The 16,899-nt window shown below is 34.2% G+C and overlaps 1 protein-coding gene across 4 annotated transcripts in view; it reads right to left on the reverse strand.

Annotated features, from left to right (window-relative positions):
• Positions 1-272: 272 nt before the first annotated feature.
• Positions 273-16,899, reverse strand: part of Cmpk (cytidine/uridine monophosphate kinase Dak1) — a 183,715-nt gene continuing 167,088 nt past the window's right edge. For all 4 annotated transcript variants that reach the window (XM_090409857.1, XM_090409856.1, XM_090409859.1 and 1 more), the window contains one exon: positions 273-6,945. In XM_090409857.1, coding sequence (XP_090265983.1) covers positions 6,907-6,945 — 39 coding nt within the window. In that variant the 3' untranslated portion in view covers positions 273-6,906. The remainder of the gene's footprint in view (positions 6,946-16,899) is intronic.

A 16,899-nucleotide genomic window follows, 5' to 3' on the forward strand; every position in this document is an offset into this window, starting at 1 on the left:
CTTCAGACAGCTGTATAAAACAAACTACTTGATAGAAATGACTTGCAATTTCACATGGATGCTTATGATAGATGTACCAACTTAGAAAAAAAAAAAAATCGTGCCAATAGTGTTGTCATCTATGGTAGAGGCCGAAAACGTTTTAGCCCACCCTCGTATCATGCATGGAAAATGTCAATAGCAGTATTTGTTATCATTGCATTTTTTTCCCCATTTGAGCTGATTCACATTCACCACCTGCTTGCAATAAATTAAATGATTTGGACAGAAACTTGCATTTATCAGATATTTAATTTGAAAAGAGAGTGCTTTATAATAAATCTGTATACATAATGGGTCAGATTGCTAACCCAATCTTAATGTTTTCAGGTACAAACTAACTACCAATCTTTACCATAATTCACTGCATTACATAGACTTCACATATTGCATAATTTGTTGGTAGCTACCTATTAATATCTAGATTGTTTTGGGAATTAAAAACTGCTAATATTTCATTAATCCCCACACCAAAGGAATTGGTGTGAAAATTTATCCAAGTAACGTATACTAACACATATTAATATATCATGGGATATAATAGTGACATAGATATTACCTGAGCACTGACTGTTCCAACATAATATTTCCAAATGTATCTTCATAAATTTAATAGAAAACAACTTTTTTTTTTTTTCCCCTGTGTATTAATACTTAGGCATACATCATCACTGTTACTATTTACTATGTAAAGAAAAGAAAAACTGTCACTTCAAAGTAATAGATAACCTTCATTTTGGTATCGATTCCATTTAAAAAATGACTAAAATATATGAGAACATTTTAACTTTGAAATCACAATACATAATTTCAAGTTAATTTCTTGAGAATAATATAATAATGCAAGAGGGTTTGCTCAAGTTCTTAATCTTTGCCGAAAGTTTAATGCAGTTTCTTTTGACACAACAGTGAAATTTAATGTTTATGTAGCACTATTATGTGAACAGTGCTACTAGAACAACTGGAAGATTTTTTTTCCTTCTTGAGATTTCTATTCATTAATGAAATAGCAATTCACAAAAACCTCATTTTTCTCATTTTCAGAACTGATATGTCGCTTCTATCACTTATGAAGAGCAAAGTCAGTATACTAACTCTTTCTCTTATGCTAATGGACTGATAGCTTCCCTGCCAGATTTTATTTACATAAAGCATGACATATGCATCTTGGTTTCCAGTATTTGAATTTTTCTTTTTTTTTAAACAACAGTGCACATTAAAAGAATTAATACAGTTATATTTTCTGATTAAACATATGTTGAATAGATGTGAATATTCTTGATAATTAAGAATTATCAAGTAAACAGTAAATATCTTTAATTATAAAATACTTCATAAATTCTGCATGAATTGAGAAAAATTATAACTCCAAAAATATTCATCTTTAAGGATAACCAGGCCCTGCTTTTAAATTCTGATATGCAAAAGAATTCCTTACACATGTGACATCTTATTTTGAAGACAATTATAGCAGTCAGTGTTCAAGAACATTAAAAATTCAGCAAGAGAAGTCAGTGCCTGCTAAATATAATATAATTACAAATAACAAATGAAAATTAGGCAAACTCCATCCATAGAGCAAGTCTGAAGCAGAACAATTTTTTTTTAAATTAACTATTACATACAACTAAAAATTTAGCTTGTACATTTCTCTCCAGTGTTTTAAGGTTTCTATTTTAATAATGTACTGTTTCCTTTATGCTTCTAGAGTAAACCTGCCACCATTTGCTATGGTGGAAGTATTACTCTAGGGAAATTTTTGTTAGTGGTTTGATTTTTTTATGTATACATAATAAAAATTGCATACATGTTGTGACTTTGGATTTTTTTTTTTTTTTTTTTTTTTTTTTTTTAACAGTGGAAATTTGCTGTAGAGATTGAACACGATTTTTTTTTTTCAAGCAAATTTATACATCCAGTGAACAAGACACCACACAATGAAATTCATCTCCTGCTTGACCTCAATAAAGAAAATATCTATGCCTACAGTGGGCTTCCTAATTGTCTTGAGTGGATAGAAAACCCATTCTCCAATCAATATACTGTGATTTTGATTCCTGCTGGACATCAATGTCTTAAGTGGGAAATGCATTTCATTCCCCAACATGAGACTACCAACACCCTGCATAATGAAGGCCTGAAGTGGCTTGAAAAAGTTTCATGTTTCGTCTTTAGAGTGAGGTTTCTGGATCACCCTCGTAGGTGAGACATGTCAATCGTATAATAACATCACTAATAAATCAATCAGGACATGTCATTTGGCTTTCAGAAATTTCTATCTGTGCAGAATGGCATAATCATGTTACAAACGGTGCTACAGGAATTCTTGTACATACAACAGAATATAGAAGTTGACATTAGGATACTTAAATAAAAATAAAAATAAAAAGCACAGCCAAAGCAGAGAGTTTGAATCCCCAGATGTAGGGAATGTACCATTCCTCTAAATTTGGGGTTTCAAATTCTCTGCTTCAGCTGTGCTTTTTATTTTATTTTTGCTAGACTTATCTTATTAGCATTCTTCTTCATGGGGTTTTGCAAACTATAGCCAGGCCTACTTGTAAGAATGGCAACATATTTTGTTGATTCTTTTGATATAGGTACTTTCCACAAGTCCACTGTAAGTTCTATTTCTGCATGGTAACTGGAATCTTGTTCAAGGCAACTTTGCTCATTTCACTCCATAATAAGCAAATGAATTAAATCAATTCTTTTTTAATTTTGTTGTGATATTATTAATTAAGATTTTTTTCACCTTATCAGCTGGTTTCAGGTAGTATATAATTATATATATATATATTTTTTTTTAATTATTATAATTGAATAATTAAATTAAATAAAAATAAAAAATAAATAAATTTAGGAAATTTAACCTTCGCTACTTAGGTGGCGCTTTGTGAATATAACAGTTGTTTAATTAGCCTTGTACCTGTACTGATGATACCTGTGATACTCAGGTGAAAATTCTACGAATAAAGAATAATTTACGTGAGTTAATTCCATTATTATAATAGTTAGTAATAATGTTTTGATAATGGCTAAGAAACGTAGCCAAAAATTCCATTCTATTACTTCATAATTTTGATATTGATATTTAGAGCACACTGTTTTTGTTTGGGATATCAATCCATGTATGAATTGGCACTGTAAAAAACAAAAGTTCGAATAACTTTGGCAGTTACATATTTCAAGTGACTAATTGAAATTAAAAAAAAAAAACTAGAAATGCACAGAAGCATACTAAATTAAATTTATAAACAAATGCTTTGAAAAAAAAAGCACATTAAAATTAATGTATGTTTTTTCTTCAAAATATTTAATTCATCATGCTCTGACCAAATCGCAGAACGAAGAAAGATTGAAAAATATATGTAATAATATTTCATCTAACTACAAAAATAACCAGTCTTATATCACAATCACTCTCAGGTTTTTTTTTTTAACTTGAAAAGTTTCGAAAAATGACCAGAGAGCTTATGAGAATATGACACTTGTGGCATTGGAGTTGCCTTAGCTTGCACTACTTACATAACTAAGAGGTGTTTAGTAAGGAGTTTTTGATTAAAATTTTGCTCGCTTGACACATTTTTAGAACTGTTACTAACCTAAACAGAACAAAACCCTCATGTAATACCAAAACAGTCCTGTGTCAGAGTAATCCTGTATTTTTCATAACTGAACCACTGTCAATGTGCAAGAGTGTGTAGAAGTGCTCAGAATCTCATTGCCAACTTTTTATCAGGTGGTTCTATTACAAATTTCCTCCCCCTGTTGAGGAAAAATCAAAAGTATCTGATTTTTCTCATCTTAAAATATCACATTTGGAATATACTAAAACATCTTGCTGAAGAAAGCAGAATTTATGATCGAATTAGGAACTGTTGCTATAAGGAAATGGCCACCAACAATTTGTCACATAACACAGGGGCATCTATCTCCAACTCAGTTGGTTTTATGACTTTTTTAAATTTGGATTTTAATTTAGTCTAAATTGCTTTCATTCCTAGGTTGAATAAACCCAGTTGTGAAGGCCGGCATTGAGGTGATTGTAAGCCTTTTTTTGGACAGGATTTCTTGGCCCAGTCTTCCCCAATTTGTTCTTGTTTTTTTTATCTGTTACTTAGGTTTCACAGGTTTTTTTATTTTCCATTATACTGGTTTTTATTTTATATATAATTTTTTTTTCCTCCTTTATTTTATTCGTTTACTCTTGAGGTTTTTAAGTGAATTCTCCCTCCCCTTTTTGAAGGGAGGGAAACTTATCGCTCTTATCATTTGTACTGTTTCTTCATCTCATTGAGATCTAGGTGGTCAAGATCTGTGTATAATAGTCCAAAGGCAGGCAGGCAATAATTTGATCAAAGCAATGCTGGAATCAAGATTGTTGTAACCCTGAGCTATAACTTTTAAGAGCACCCCACACACTAAGTAAATAAATTTAAGGGTATCTATATTGAGACATTAATGTGACACCCTAAGCTGTAGCTTGTTCAGCTTATCTATAAATCTGGCTTAGATCAAAGTCCTATTACAACAGAACTACCACATCCCTATCTCTGTTGGTTAGAATCCTCACCATTGTAGCAATCTTCATCTTTGTATGTGTACCCAGAATTTCATCTCCTTGTCAACTAACACTGCAAGATCCTGCTCCTTCAATATAATCCTAGTAGGACACACAAACTTCTATCAATGAATTCAAAAGTTTAAAATCTTTGTCCAATTAAGGTACTTTTAACCTACTTTTTCAATCTATTGAAATCCTCATGAGGAGCAGTTAACTCTCCCCAGCTTTGCATCTTCTGCAGATGTTAAAAATATCATCTGGAAATCTATATTCACAATACCAAAACATAAAAGTTGAATAGTAATGGTCCCTAATACTGAACTCTGAAATCCAATTTGTCACCATCCTCCTCCTTTGACACAACACATCTCTGAGATACTTGTCAGGTTGCTAAGCTGATTATCTGAGTCCAATAATTAAAACTTACATATCAACTTAGCATGAAGCAACCAATCAAATGCTTTTGCAAAATTCAGAAATATGTGAATTCCACTGTTACTTTATAATAAAAGGTGACTAAATTACTAAAACAAGATTCCTCATTAACAAATCTTAGGTCCCTATATATATATATCTTAATTTTTCTGATCATGTATATAATCCTTTATCAATTTCCTTTAACTACCACTAATGAAATGCAAATGATTATTCAGTTCTGACATACACACTCTTATACAGATATTAACATTATGAAAATCAAAATAGCCCTGAAAGTAATTGCAGTGTTTTCTGCATAATATCATCTTAAACTATTAATTCTCATTCCAATATTTTATCACTGAATTAAGTACTAGAATGAGAATTGGAATGCTGCCACTTCATGGTGGTAGTACATGAAGCTATCTTTCATATCTTCACAGAGATGAAATATGAAAGCCTGTTACTCAATATTTGACATCATTAATATTAATTGTTGGTATACTAAAATTTATCTGTAAAAAAGAATTAACTATATGAATGATGGTTAATCTTTTTTTAGTTTGTTAATTTAATTCTGAAGAGGAGAGTCAAAGGTCTGTATTTGCAACAAAACTAGTAGATTAAATAAATCCTAAAAACTAATCAAACATTTTGGAGGCATTATAGGCTTTTTTCATACATTATATTACTAGAGTTGGTGCTATGTATCCAACACTATAACAAACTAATACTGTATATCACATTTTAATGAAATATGAAGGGTAAATTTTTTTGCATGCGATTTGTCAAAAAAGCATCATGTAAAAGTTTGGAGACTTTTCATCACTAACCAAGACAATCTCTGAGTCTTACAATATAACACTGATATACTTTTGATAAGCAATACTTTAAATACCAATATTTGTTAATAATACATCTATTCCATACTACTTGGTAGTTTAAAAGCATGTGCAAGATAGATACAAAGCTAAAACATCTTCAACAGCTCTTAGGAGAGAAACAATTACTCTTATAACATTTCTATATATATTAGAGTATAAATATCAGATACAATATGTACATTATCTCAGTGTAGGAATTTATTTTTTTTGCTATCGTCAGAATGCAAGTGCATTCTGCAATGTAACTTGATTGTTATCTCAGATATTAACTTTCTATAACAGCAAAATAATTTTTTTTAACTTTCATTTTGTGCAAATATCAGACAACATTTCTAACAGATTATTTTTACTTTGTAAAGTGTATTTAGGGTTATTTGCAATTATGAAAACAATAGGTTATCCATTATTACAAGAGAGAGAAAATGTTTCTTTCAATAGAAAAAACTATTCTCTTAAGAGAATAGTTTTTTCTATTGAAAGAACATAATACAACAACAAAAATATCTCAAGTATTTAAGTTGGATACAGTCGACACTCATTACTGTAAACTAATAGGGATCACAAATTTCTTTTAGTACACGGTGTTCTCTCCACAGGACTTTGGTTGAGACTTTTCAGTTGTTCATCACCATGAGCAAATTTGTTATAGCAATGTTTGCTATGGTGAGTGTCAACTGTATTACCAAAAATCTTTTAAAAATACAAGATTAAGAAATTTGCTTCTAATGCTAAATGTTCTTCAAAAAAAAAAAAAAATTTAAGTTCACAATGGCAAAATGAGTTACAAGCAGCACTACTAATCAACAACTTTATATTGTGTTAACCTGCTCTATCAGCTTGCACAGTGATCATGCTATGGCTTACAACTAATAGTTTTCAACCACATAAGATATGTACACAGGCATTAGCAGTGCTATTCCAGTTAGATTTTTATATAATTTCAGAAACTTGTATAGTGAAACGATGAGCGAAACTATATCGTGTTCAAAGCATTTCATGTCACTGATCCTTAAATATTGTCTTTACAGCTTCAAATACCTAGAAAAATAACATTAATTGTAAGATTCAGAAATAATGAAAAAAATACTACTGTATTAGGATACACAAATATAGCTGTTGTAATAGTTCAATTATTATTTAAAGGAAAAAAAAAAAAAATATATATATATATATAGGGTAATTGGTATCACTGAATGTAAACAGAAACTTGCAGAATGAAGTGCTACAAATGAGTGGTATTAAAAATTCTACAATGCAAGGACGAGAGTGCAAGGTGGATCCTGTTTACTGTCCACACTTAAGATAAATTTCATGTACATAATGCACAACATACAGCAGCAGACTAAAAAAAGAACTGTGGTTTGTTGACCAAACTGAGCACTTCACATAGCAGCAATGCTGGTTAGCTATATATCAGCATTCAACTGTATCTACAAATGATTCCTGGAAAACACATACATTGCACACACTTTTATAGAATGAGTTATGTAATGAGAACAGTTTCCAGAATTGAAGATCAATTTTCTGAAATCCAGCCTGCAAGCAAGTTTTTTTGACAAGGCTCTGTGATTAAATGAATCGCTCAAACTGATGCTATTATATACGAGGGACATCCAAAAAGTAAGTTGCAATGGGCTGTCAGAAAAACAAATATACTTACAAAAAAAAAAAAAAAAAACTTTATTGGAAATTAAAGTAGACATCTTTCACTACTTTTCTACATGATTTCCACCATTAACAGGGTATCAAGAGTTGTATACCTTCACCGTAGAAGATTGCTGCCTGTGATGCAAACCACCAGCCACCAAGGAAAGATTTCAGATGTTTGAAATTCACTTGGCGCCAGGTCAGGACGAGAAGGTGTGTTATGCTGACCGTGTGTGGGCTGGCATTATCATGAATCAAAACAACGCCCCTGGTAAGCATGCCATGTCATTTATTCTGGATCGCAGGACACAGTATCTTAAGGGTTTGGCAGTACATAATCGTGTTGATTGTGGAGCCTTGACCCAAGAAGTCTACCAGCAAAATTCCTTGTCTGTCCCAAAACACAGTGCACATGATTTTCTGAATGGAAACCATTGTCTTCAATTTTGTCTTGACTGGTGATGAGGTGTGCCTCCACCCCATGGACTTGTTTGGATTCAGGGATTGCATGCGACCCTTAAGATACTGTGTCCTGCGATCCAGAATAAATGACATGGCATGCTTACCAGGGGCGTTGTTTTGATTAAGCAACTTTGGCAGCCGGCGTGCACACAATTTCCGATAATACAGTTTCTCTGACACAATTTCATTCGATTTTACATGCAGGGGGCGATTTGATTTTCTTAGTCATAAACACACACTGAGAAGCATATGCACTGTAGGAATGTCTGAAAATGGCACCAACGCCTTGCTAACGAATCAACAAACTCAGCACGCATGCACACCATTGTGATTGCAGTGAAAATATTTAAAAACGGAACTTACTTTCTGGACGTCCCTTGTATATAGTGGTTTGCTTCAGTAACTAGGCTGCTTAAGTTTAGCATTAATTTGTATAACTTTTTTCCATCAATCATACAGATCATTACTCAGATATCAAATGAGACTATCAATTAAAATTATCATTACTGCATGTATCAGAAACAAGTGTATAGAATTAAAGACATTTTTTCAGCAGTGTTGGATTATCACTCTTATTAGTTTCTTCCAATGGAGTACAGTGAAAAATAAATGTGTATCTTGAAAATATTCAAGAGACTGATAGCAGCATTTTATATGGAAAAGCATATTGCTTTTTTTCTCTCTCTCCAGGATTTTCCTTATTTCTCATATGTTCATAGCATGTGAATTGACGCACATCTTCATGTCTGTACATGGTACGAGTTAAAATGACTAGTTTTTGTCCTGCGCAGAAGTCTACAGAAACTTCACATTATTATTAGCCATGCGTTTTTCTCAAAATGTCCCCAAAACATTTTTATAGATCAGATAATGAAAGAACAGAGTAAATCTGCTCTGCTGTTTCAGTTCCAACAATAACTAGTGTTTTTCTGTTTGCAGTTCTTTCTAATGATGCAAAGAATTCATATACTGAAAGTGACACCTTCATTCATTTCAGTATATGAAAGTGTCATCGCCATGGTTCATCTTACCATTAGCAGATCACTAGTCTGGGTAGTGGCCCTTCCCTTAATGCGTAACATTAGACATATCCGCAGGGAGATGTGTTTTGCATTATAGGAGATACTGAGATAGGAGTGTTGGTATCTTGCTCCACCTTTGCAACGAGTTTCCCTGGTGTTGTACCACCTTACCCCAGTCCTGAAGATACTTTCAGGTGCAAACTTTGTTTGCTCACACTTGGATAAAGGATTAAATTAATTTTATTATACTCTAACCAAGTGAAAAATAAACTTTCAACAATATTCAATCATAAGTACACCTATAATCAATTAAAGAAATTTCAATAGCTAAATCTTTTCTCCAAGGGAAATTAACTGCGCTCATGCTTCACTCATTTGTGAGAAATATGAACACACTTTAAATACTATCTCCTTAAACTAGACAATCTAGCAGTTCAATAGAGAATTCTTTCTTTATTCACAAACAATAAATGAATGTATAGACTCACATAGGTCTCTTCCTATCTTATATGTGTAATTCAATTGTAAGTACGCCTATAATTCATTAAAGAAATTTTAACAGCTCAACATATTTCCAAGGGAAATTAACTGCGCTCATGCTTCACACATTTGCTCTAAATACTATCTCTTTAAACTAGACAATTTAACAGTGTGATAAGGAATTCTTTCTTAATTCATAAACAATAAATGAATATGTAGACTCACATGGGTCTCTTCCTATCTTGTATGTGTCTTCTGTCCCTCTTTCCTTATTCCGGCGCTTGAATGGGGTTTCTCTCCTCCGTTCCATGTTTTGGAATTCTCCTCGAAGTGACACCAGGCACCGATGAATAGTCGTAGCAGCATGTGGGATATAGGGTAGGCATCCCGGCGTCTTGAACTGCCCGGCAAAGGATTTCTGCATAGGCCTGGTCACACTTATTCGACTACAGGACCTTTACGGCAAGATTTCTCCTTAACTATTGCCTCCGGATATCTTCGGCTGTGACTGGAATGACGTCGGTGGATGGGTCTCTTCACCCTCCGCTCTGGAACTTACACCTCGGGTCCTCTCTCGTGGATGGTTCACTCAGGATGAAGAAAAGGAAGCCCTTCTCACCTTTGAACCAACCCTTTTATACACCAGAGTCCCTGCACCTTTGATTAAGTTTTTGGGACCTCTAGCGTCCCCGTGTGAGTCTTGCTATTAGTTTGGAGAACCCTGTATAATATTTCTCGAAAATCTTACTTCCTCCCTTTACTGCTTTAATCTTGCCTATGGGCCTTTCTTTTTGATTCATGCTGTGCCCTTTCAATATTGACCTTGAAGGTCACCTGCGATGGGGCTTGCACAGAATCTTCAAAAGACATGCCGAATTTCGGGCGATGCTCTTGGTTTCAATACTTCTACATCCCTTCTTAAATAATGAGTGAGTTAATTCGCTTTGGGCTTATTTTGCTCTTTATACAGATAGCTTTACATAGAGAACTAAAATACACATTTTTACAAGAAAATTTAGGTGAATTCCTACTGTAAAAAGTCGATGTTTTTAGATAATTTATTTTGGCAACATCGAATTTTTACATCATTATTAACTTCCTATTTACAGTTTTCCTCCAAATCAATTTGTTACCTGTCAAAACTCCAAAATTCCTTACAAGATTTTTATCTTCTAATGCACTTTATACCATATCAATCCACCTCCATCTGGGTCTTTTCCTGCCAACCTGGTAGAGGTTGGCAGGAAAAAGACCCAGAATAAAGATTAGCAACACTTGTTTTACTAATCTTCATCTCCCATTCTGTTTAAGTGACCATACCACCTGAGATTAGCTCTGCTAACAATGTCAAGTTCTTTCATAATATAATCGTTTTTAATATGATATTGCCATTGATGCCACCTGTTCACGCCCCTAATCTTTCTCAGACTCACATCTGCGGTCTCTAGTCTTTGATCAAGTGTTTTACTTCTAACCCAGCTCTCAGCTCCATAAGTAAAAATTGGTTTGAACACTGTCTTGTATACAGCTAATTTAATGTTTTAACTAATTTCTCTCTTATTCCATATAAATTTATTCAGTTGACTTACTACCATACCAGCTTTGTTGATTCTGTTGTCTATTTCCAAAATTAATATATCATCTTCAATAATATCATGCCAAAGTAGCTGAAATGTTTTACTTGTTCTATAGGTTCTCCATTCACAATGCAGTTAATATTTTCAATATTTCTGCCTATTTACATTGTCTTTTTAATGCTCACCTTCATACCATATCTATTACAACAGTTATTCAATTTAGTCAGGGAATCTTGCAGACTTATTTAGAAGTTAACATCTGCATAAACAAAAAGGTGACATTAACATCTCCAAGTTTGATATCAGATTTAATACCACTTTCCTTCATAATGTGATACATATAGATAATGAATAAGAGAGAGGATAATGCACATCCTTGGATGACACCAGATTTAACATTAAACCACCTTCCTGTACTTCCTTACAACTCAAATAAAGACTTAAAGACTAAGTATTGCTTGATGTAATACCCCATTGACACCATATAACTTCAGCGTTTTGAACAGCTTCTCTCTTGGCACATTGTCATATGCTTTTTCAAGATCTACAAAACTTAAATACACATCTTTGCTATATTCCCAGGACTTCTAAACTATTTGACTTAAGTGAAACTTTGATCCCGACAGCCTCTATATTGCCAAAATCCAGCTTGTTCTTCACCAAGCTTTTTTTCCATAATCCTTCTCAATCACTTCTCAACTATACTTGCATGAATCTTACCAGGGACACTCAGTAGAGAAATACCTCTGTAATTCTCACATTCAGTTTTATTTCCCTTTTTATATATGGGTACTATGAAAGTTCTATTCTAATCATCTGGAATTCGTCCCTCTGTCCAGGCCTTCTGAACTATGCAGTGCAGCCACTGTAACACTTTTATACCTCCATACTTGAGCTATATACATGTCATTTTTTTAATTAAAAAAAAAAACTTTTTTACTGAAATATTATTTCTCTTCTTCCTCCATACTTGAGCATTTCTGGTTGAATATCACTACTCCAGCTCCCTTTCCACATTTCAGACTTTTGATGGCTTTTTCTACTTCAAATATATATATGCATGCCTGGTCAGTGTTTTTTTTTTCATTGATGTCACTGATTGTTTCATTTAGCAATTTTTCGAAGTAATTATTCCATACTTAAAGTATATCTTTTTTTCCTGTTTTCACGTCACCTTTATCATCTCTAATTCCTTTTACAGCACTCTTTCCTCCATTTCTAAGCTTCTCAACAACCTCCAGAATATCTTGCCACCCCTCTTGATATTTATTTTCTATGATCTTACCAAAGTCTACCCATGACTTTTGTTTAGCTAGTTTTACACAGTGTTTAGCTTTCTTACATTTGTCTCTGTATTCTCTAAGAGCACAAGCTGACTTATTTGCCAGAAACTTTTGATATGCTTTCTTCTTTTCCTTCACTACCTCTTTCCATCATGGAGTTCTGATTTTTCAATTCTTGCAGACAACCCGACTACATGCCTCTCTGGCTGAATCAATCAACATTTTCTTCAGGACTTGCCAATGTATCTCCAAGGTTTGGTTCCTGTTCACAAACTCTTTCATTTTTTCTTGAATAATGTTTGTGTATTTTAGTCTGAAATATTATTTCAGACTACAGTTCACATCTAAGAGCTGCTGAACTTTTATTCACTTTAAAACTTTCTTACATATTCTTCTTTTCAATATGAAATTAAATTTTATCCTGCTCAAGACTAAATAGTAATCACTTGTGATTTCAAATCCTTTGTACACTCTAGTGTCCTGCACCAGAGAGAAAACGTCACTATCAACAATAACATAATCAATGAGACTTTTCTTATTTCATGGAGAGAAATAAGAATTAATTTCTTATTTCTCTCCATGTGAATTTGTGTATAATTTTATATTGGAACATGGTGTTAGTAATAACCAATCCATTTCCAGAGTAGAAGTCCAACAGATACTTGCCATTATTATTAGCTTTGCTCTTTTCTCCAAATTTTCCAAAATATTTTTGTCTGACAATCATTTCCTACTCGGCTATTTAGATCCCCAACAACGAAAAACTTTTCCTTTTTCATTGTGTCAGTTGCTTTCTCTACAGCCTCAAAAAAATTCCTCCACTTCTGCCTTAGTAGAACCATAAGCACAAATAAGTGTTATTGTCCAATTCCCCATTCTGATATTTATTGCTCAGAAAGATCTCACCATTTTTTGTTTCAGCCACCCCTATTATGTCGATCTGGTACTTATCCAATTCCTTAGCTAGCTCCATTTCTTTGCGATTCAGGCTATCTTATGTTGAGTTGTGTTTTAGGGATTTTAAACTATTGAATATATTTTATAAAACACAAAAACTAGAGCATTATATTCTACTGGTTTTTCTTTTACTACCTAAAATCTGTTGATCATTATTGATCAGATTTATTTATAATTTCTTAAATAAGTTTTGTACAGATTTTCATGGTAATTGGTAACAGATTGATACCTCTAATTGTTTGGGCCTGTTTTGTCTCCATTTTAAAAACTGCCACTATGATATTTTTCTTCTATTCATCTGCCATTTTTATCCAAAAAAAAAAAACACTTTTTTACTGAAATATTATTTCTCTTTTTCCATCATCTTTTAGGTTCAAGTAATATTTTTTCTTCATCTCCATACAATTTGGTAGTGCTTTTCCCAATAATTTTGTTCAATTAAGGGTATATGTTTATATATACTTGCATAATTCAGTTCTTTGGTTTCTAATTAATCTGCATATTTCCTTCTGTGTGAATAGTTATCCTCACAGTCTCATTTTCTTTCAAGATTTTGTTACTAGTTTACTTAAGTTTTTGTATCTGTCATAATTTTCATCCTTTTATCTTGTAGATATGCTCAAAAGGCTTCTTTGTTCTTTAGTGCCAATAGTTTAATCTCTGAGTACAAAGGAGTCCATCTCTTCCTTTTATTTCTAACTGTTCTCATCTAAGGCTGCTTGTTTAATATTATTTTTTACAGATTTCCCAGCTTTAATTTAATTCTATATTTTCGTTAAAACTGCTCTTTTCTTCCTGCTACAGTTTTCCCTTTATATTAATTTGCATGTTACTTTTTGAAAGAAAGAAAGAAAAAAAACAATCAGAATCTTAATTTTCTTAAGTTAGAAATTAAATTGAACCTACCAAGAAATTATATTCTTGTTTAATCCTTTCTCCTAGTAAGCACAGTTTGCACTTGAAGCACTTCGCAACTAAGCTTTATTAAAACACTTAAGGAATAGAACAACGTAGTTAAGGATATAAATTAAATTAAACTTTAATAAATATTTTCCAATATTTCGGCAACGTCACGTTGCCATCTTCTAAAGGAACTTACAAAAAAGTTATGTGCACGTAGGCACTACAACACAGAAACTAGGAATGAAGAGATGAAGCTATTGTTCTCCTAACAGTTCTGATGGTGCCCTCTAGCGGGCTAAGTAGGTGTTCTTGGCCGTTGGGCTGAAGTTCTGCTGATGTAGGCCTCCCAAATTTGGGGCAGTCGCATACAACCAAATTTGTTGAGGTTTGGAGAATTTCTTAGGGCTGGGGCTGATTCCATAAAGTCTTTCAAATTTGTATTTGCTACGGTGTATCACTGTAGCTTTCTTCCACCGTATTCTGTGGCGTGTATCCAGAGCATGGTCCGCAAGCCCAGAATGACTGTATTTGTGAAAACGGATGTAGTCCTTGTGTTCCGAAATTCTGATATTCGCTGTCCTGCCTGTTTGGCCAAAGTAAGACAGTTTACAACTGCAAGGGACCTGGTAAACACCAGGTAGGTCTAGGGGAAGTGGTTGGTCTTTAGTGGAGCAGATAAGGGATGCCAATTTTCTGTAAGGTTTGTAACAGGAGGTCAGGTCATGTTTTTTTAAGATTTTGGTAATCTTTTCCGAGGTGCCTCGGATGTAGGGAATGGTGATGGATTTAGAGTAATCCTTGTTGGAGGGGGGGGGGGGTCTGTGGTTTGTAGGTTCTAATATTTTTTGGATTTTTTTTTGGGGGGGGGGGGTAGCCATTGGCTGAGAAAGTGTTGAGGATGTGATTTAGTTCAGTGTTTAGGGCCAAGTTGTTTGAACAGATTAGTTTAGCCCCTGTTGTATAGTGTTTTCACTACTCCATATTGTTGTGAGGGGGGGGGGGGGGCGGGAATTGTTGGTGAATGTATCTGCCTGTATGGGTGGGTTTTCTGTAAACTGAGAAAACCAAGGATCCATTAGGCTGGTGGGTGACTAGTGTGTCTAGGAAAGGGAGGCTGTTGTTTTCATCTTTTTCCAGAGTGAATTTGATTCTGGGGTGTTGGTTGTTTAAGTGTGTTAAGAAGGAGAGAAGTGTTTCAGAGCCATGTGGCCAAATAGCGAACACATCATCAACGTAGCGAAGCCATATGGTTGGTTTTTGTGGGGCCGAGGCTAAGGCTTTTTCTTCAAAGGTCTCCATAAAGAAATTGGCCAAGGGTGGGGAAAGTGGTGAACCCCATGGCTGTCCCCCTCTATTTGTTTGCAGAATTTTCCCTGCCAAACGAAATAGCCTGAGTTCATTGTGAACTGAAATAAGGCTGAGATATCAGGAGAAAATTTAGCTTGGATTACTCTAAAGTTTCCTTGAGTGGGACATTTGTAAATAAGGAGGAGATGTCAAAGCTGACCATTATGTCAGTATGTTGGAATGTAAGGTTTTCTATGCTGGCTTTGAAGTGGGCTGAGTTTTTTTATGTGTGATGGTGTGTTGCCAGTATAGTGTGTGAACGCTTTAGCCAAATGTTTAGCTAATTTATATGTGGGGGAATCGATGCCATCCACTATGGGATGTAATGGCACATTTTCTTTGTGTATTTTTGGGAGTCCGTAAATACGGGGGGGGGGGGGGGGTTATAGAGTTAAACAGCTTTAATCTGTTGGTAACTTCTACAGGCCATGAAGTGACTCTCTTAAGGAGCCTGTGAAGTTTTCTAATTTGAGAGCTGGTGGGATTGTAATTGATAAGGAGGTAAGTGGCCCGATCTAATAGAAGAGCATTCAGCTTACCTGTGTAGTCCTTTTGGTTAAGTACTACAGTTGCATTTCCCTTATCAGCTTTGGTGATAACTAATTCTTTATTATTCTTCATTTCCTGTAGAGCTTTATATTCCTTGTTTGATATGTTGGTTTTTGGTGGTCTTGCTTTGGAAAGGACACAGGCTACATCCAGTCTTACAATGTTGGCGACTTGATGTGGAAGGTGGCGTATTCCGCGCTCGATTTGGATCATAATATCCTCACTAGGTATTTTATTGGGAGCAATGGCGAAGTTGAGTGCTTCAGGCTTCAGGGTGACTGAAGAAAGGTTGATTACCGTGTTGGTAGCAGGTTTTGGAAAGACAGTAGAGTTCTTTTTTAATTTTTTGAACTGTTTCATCTGTCGGCCTTGTATTTTTTTTTAATTCTTTTTCGGCAGCGGTACATGAGACGTCATGTAAAATGGACCAAAGTTCATGGTTCAAAGTGCGCGAAAGCTCATCTTCGACGGCACGAATAGCTTCGTTAATGTCCGCGAAGCGGCGATTTGTTCGCGTAGCAACGCGTAGTTATATATTCGGAGAGCTTTTTGTGACATAAACTGGTACTTAAATTTTACACAGTTCGGGATTACTTTATTATCCTGGCAGCGTTTCAGGAATGCTAGACGATTTAATTGTCTAGACAGCTTCAATTTCAATTTACTGTACTGGCGGGCCTTCCGTGCGATTGTATCTCCGTGGATGATGTTGATTCTCGTAGACAGGCTTATACGTTGGTGATGATGTGTTCGCTATTGGGCCAC

The sequence above is a fragment of the Typopeltis vanoorti genome, chromosome 20 (genome assembly GCF_054136105.1).
Source record: "Typopeltis vanoorti isolate ZY-2024b chromosome 20, IOZ_Tvanoo_1.0, whole genome shotgun sequence".
Lineage (NCBI taxonomy): Eukaryota > Metazoa > Arthropoda > Arachnida > Uropygi > Thelyphonidae > Typopeltis > Typopeltis vanoorti.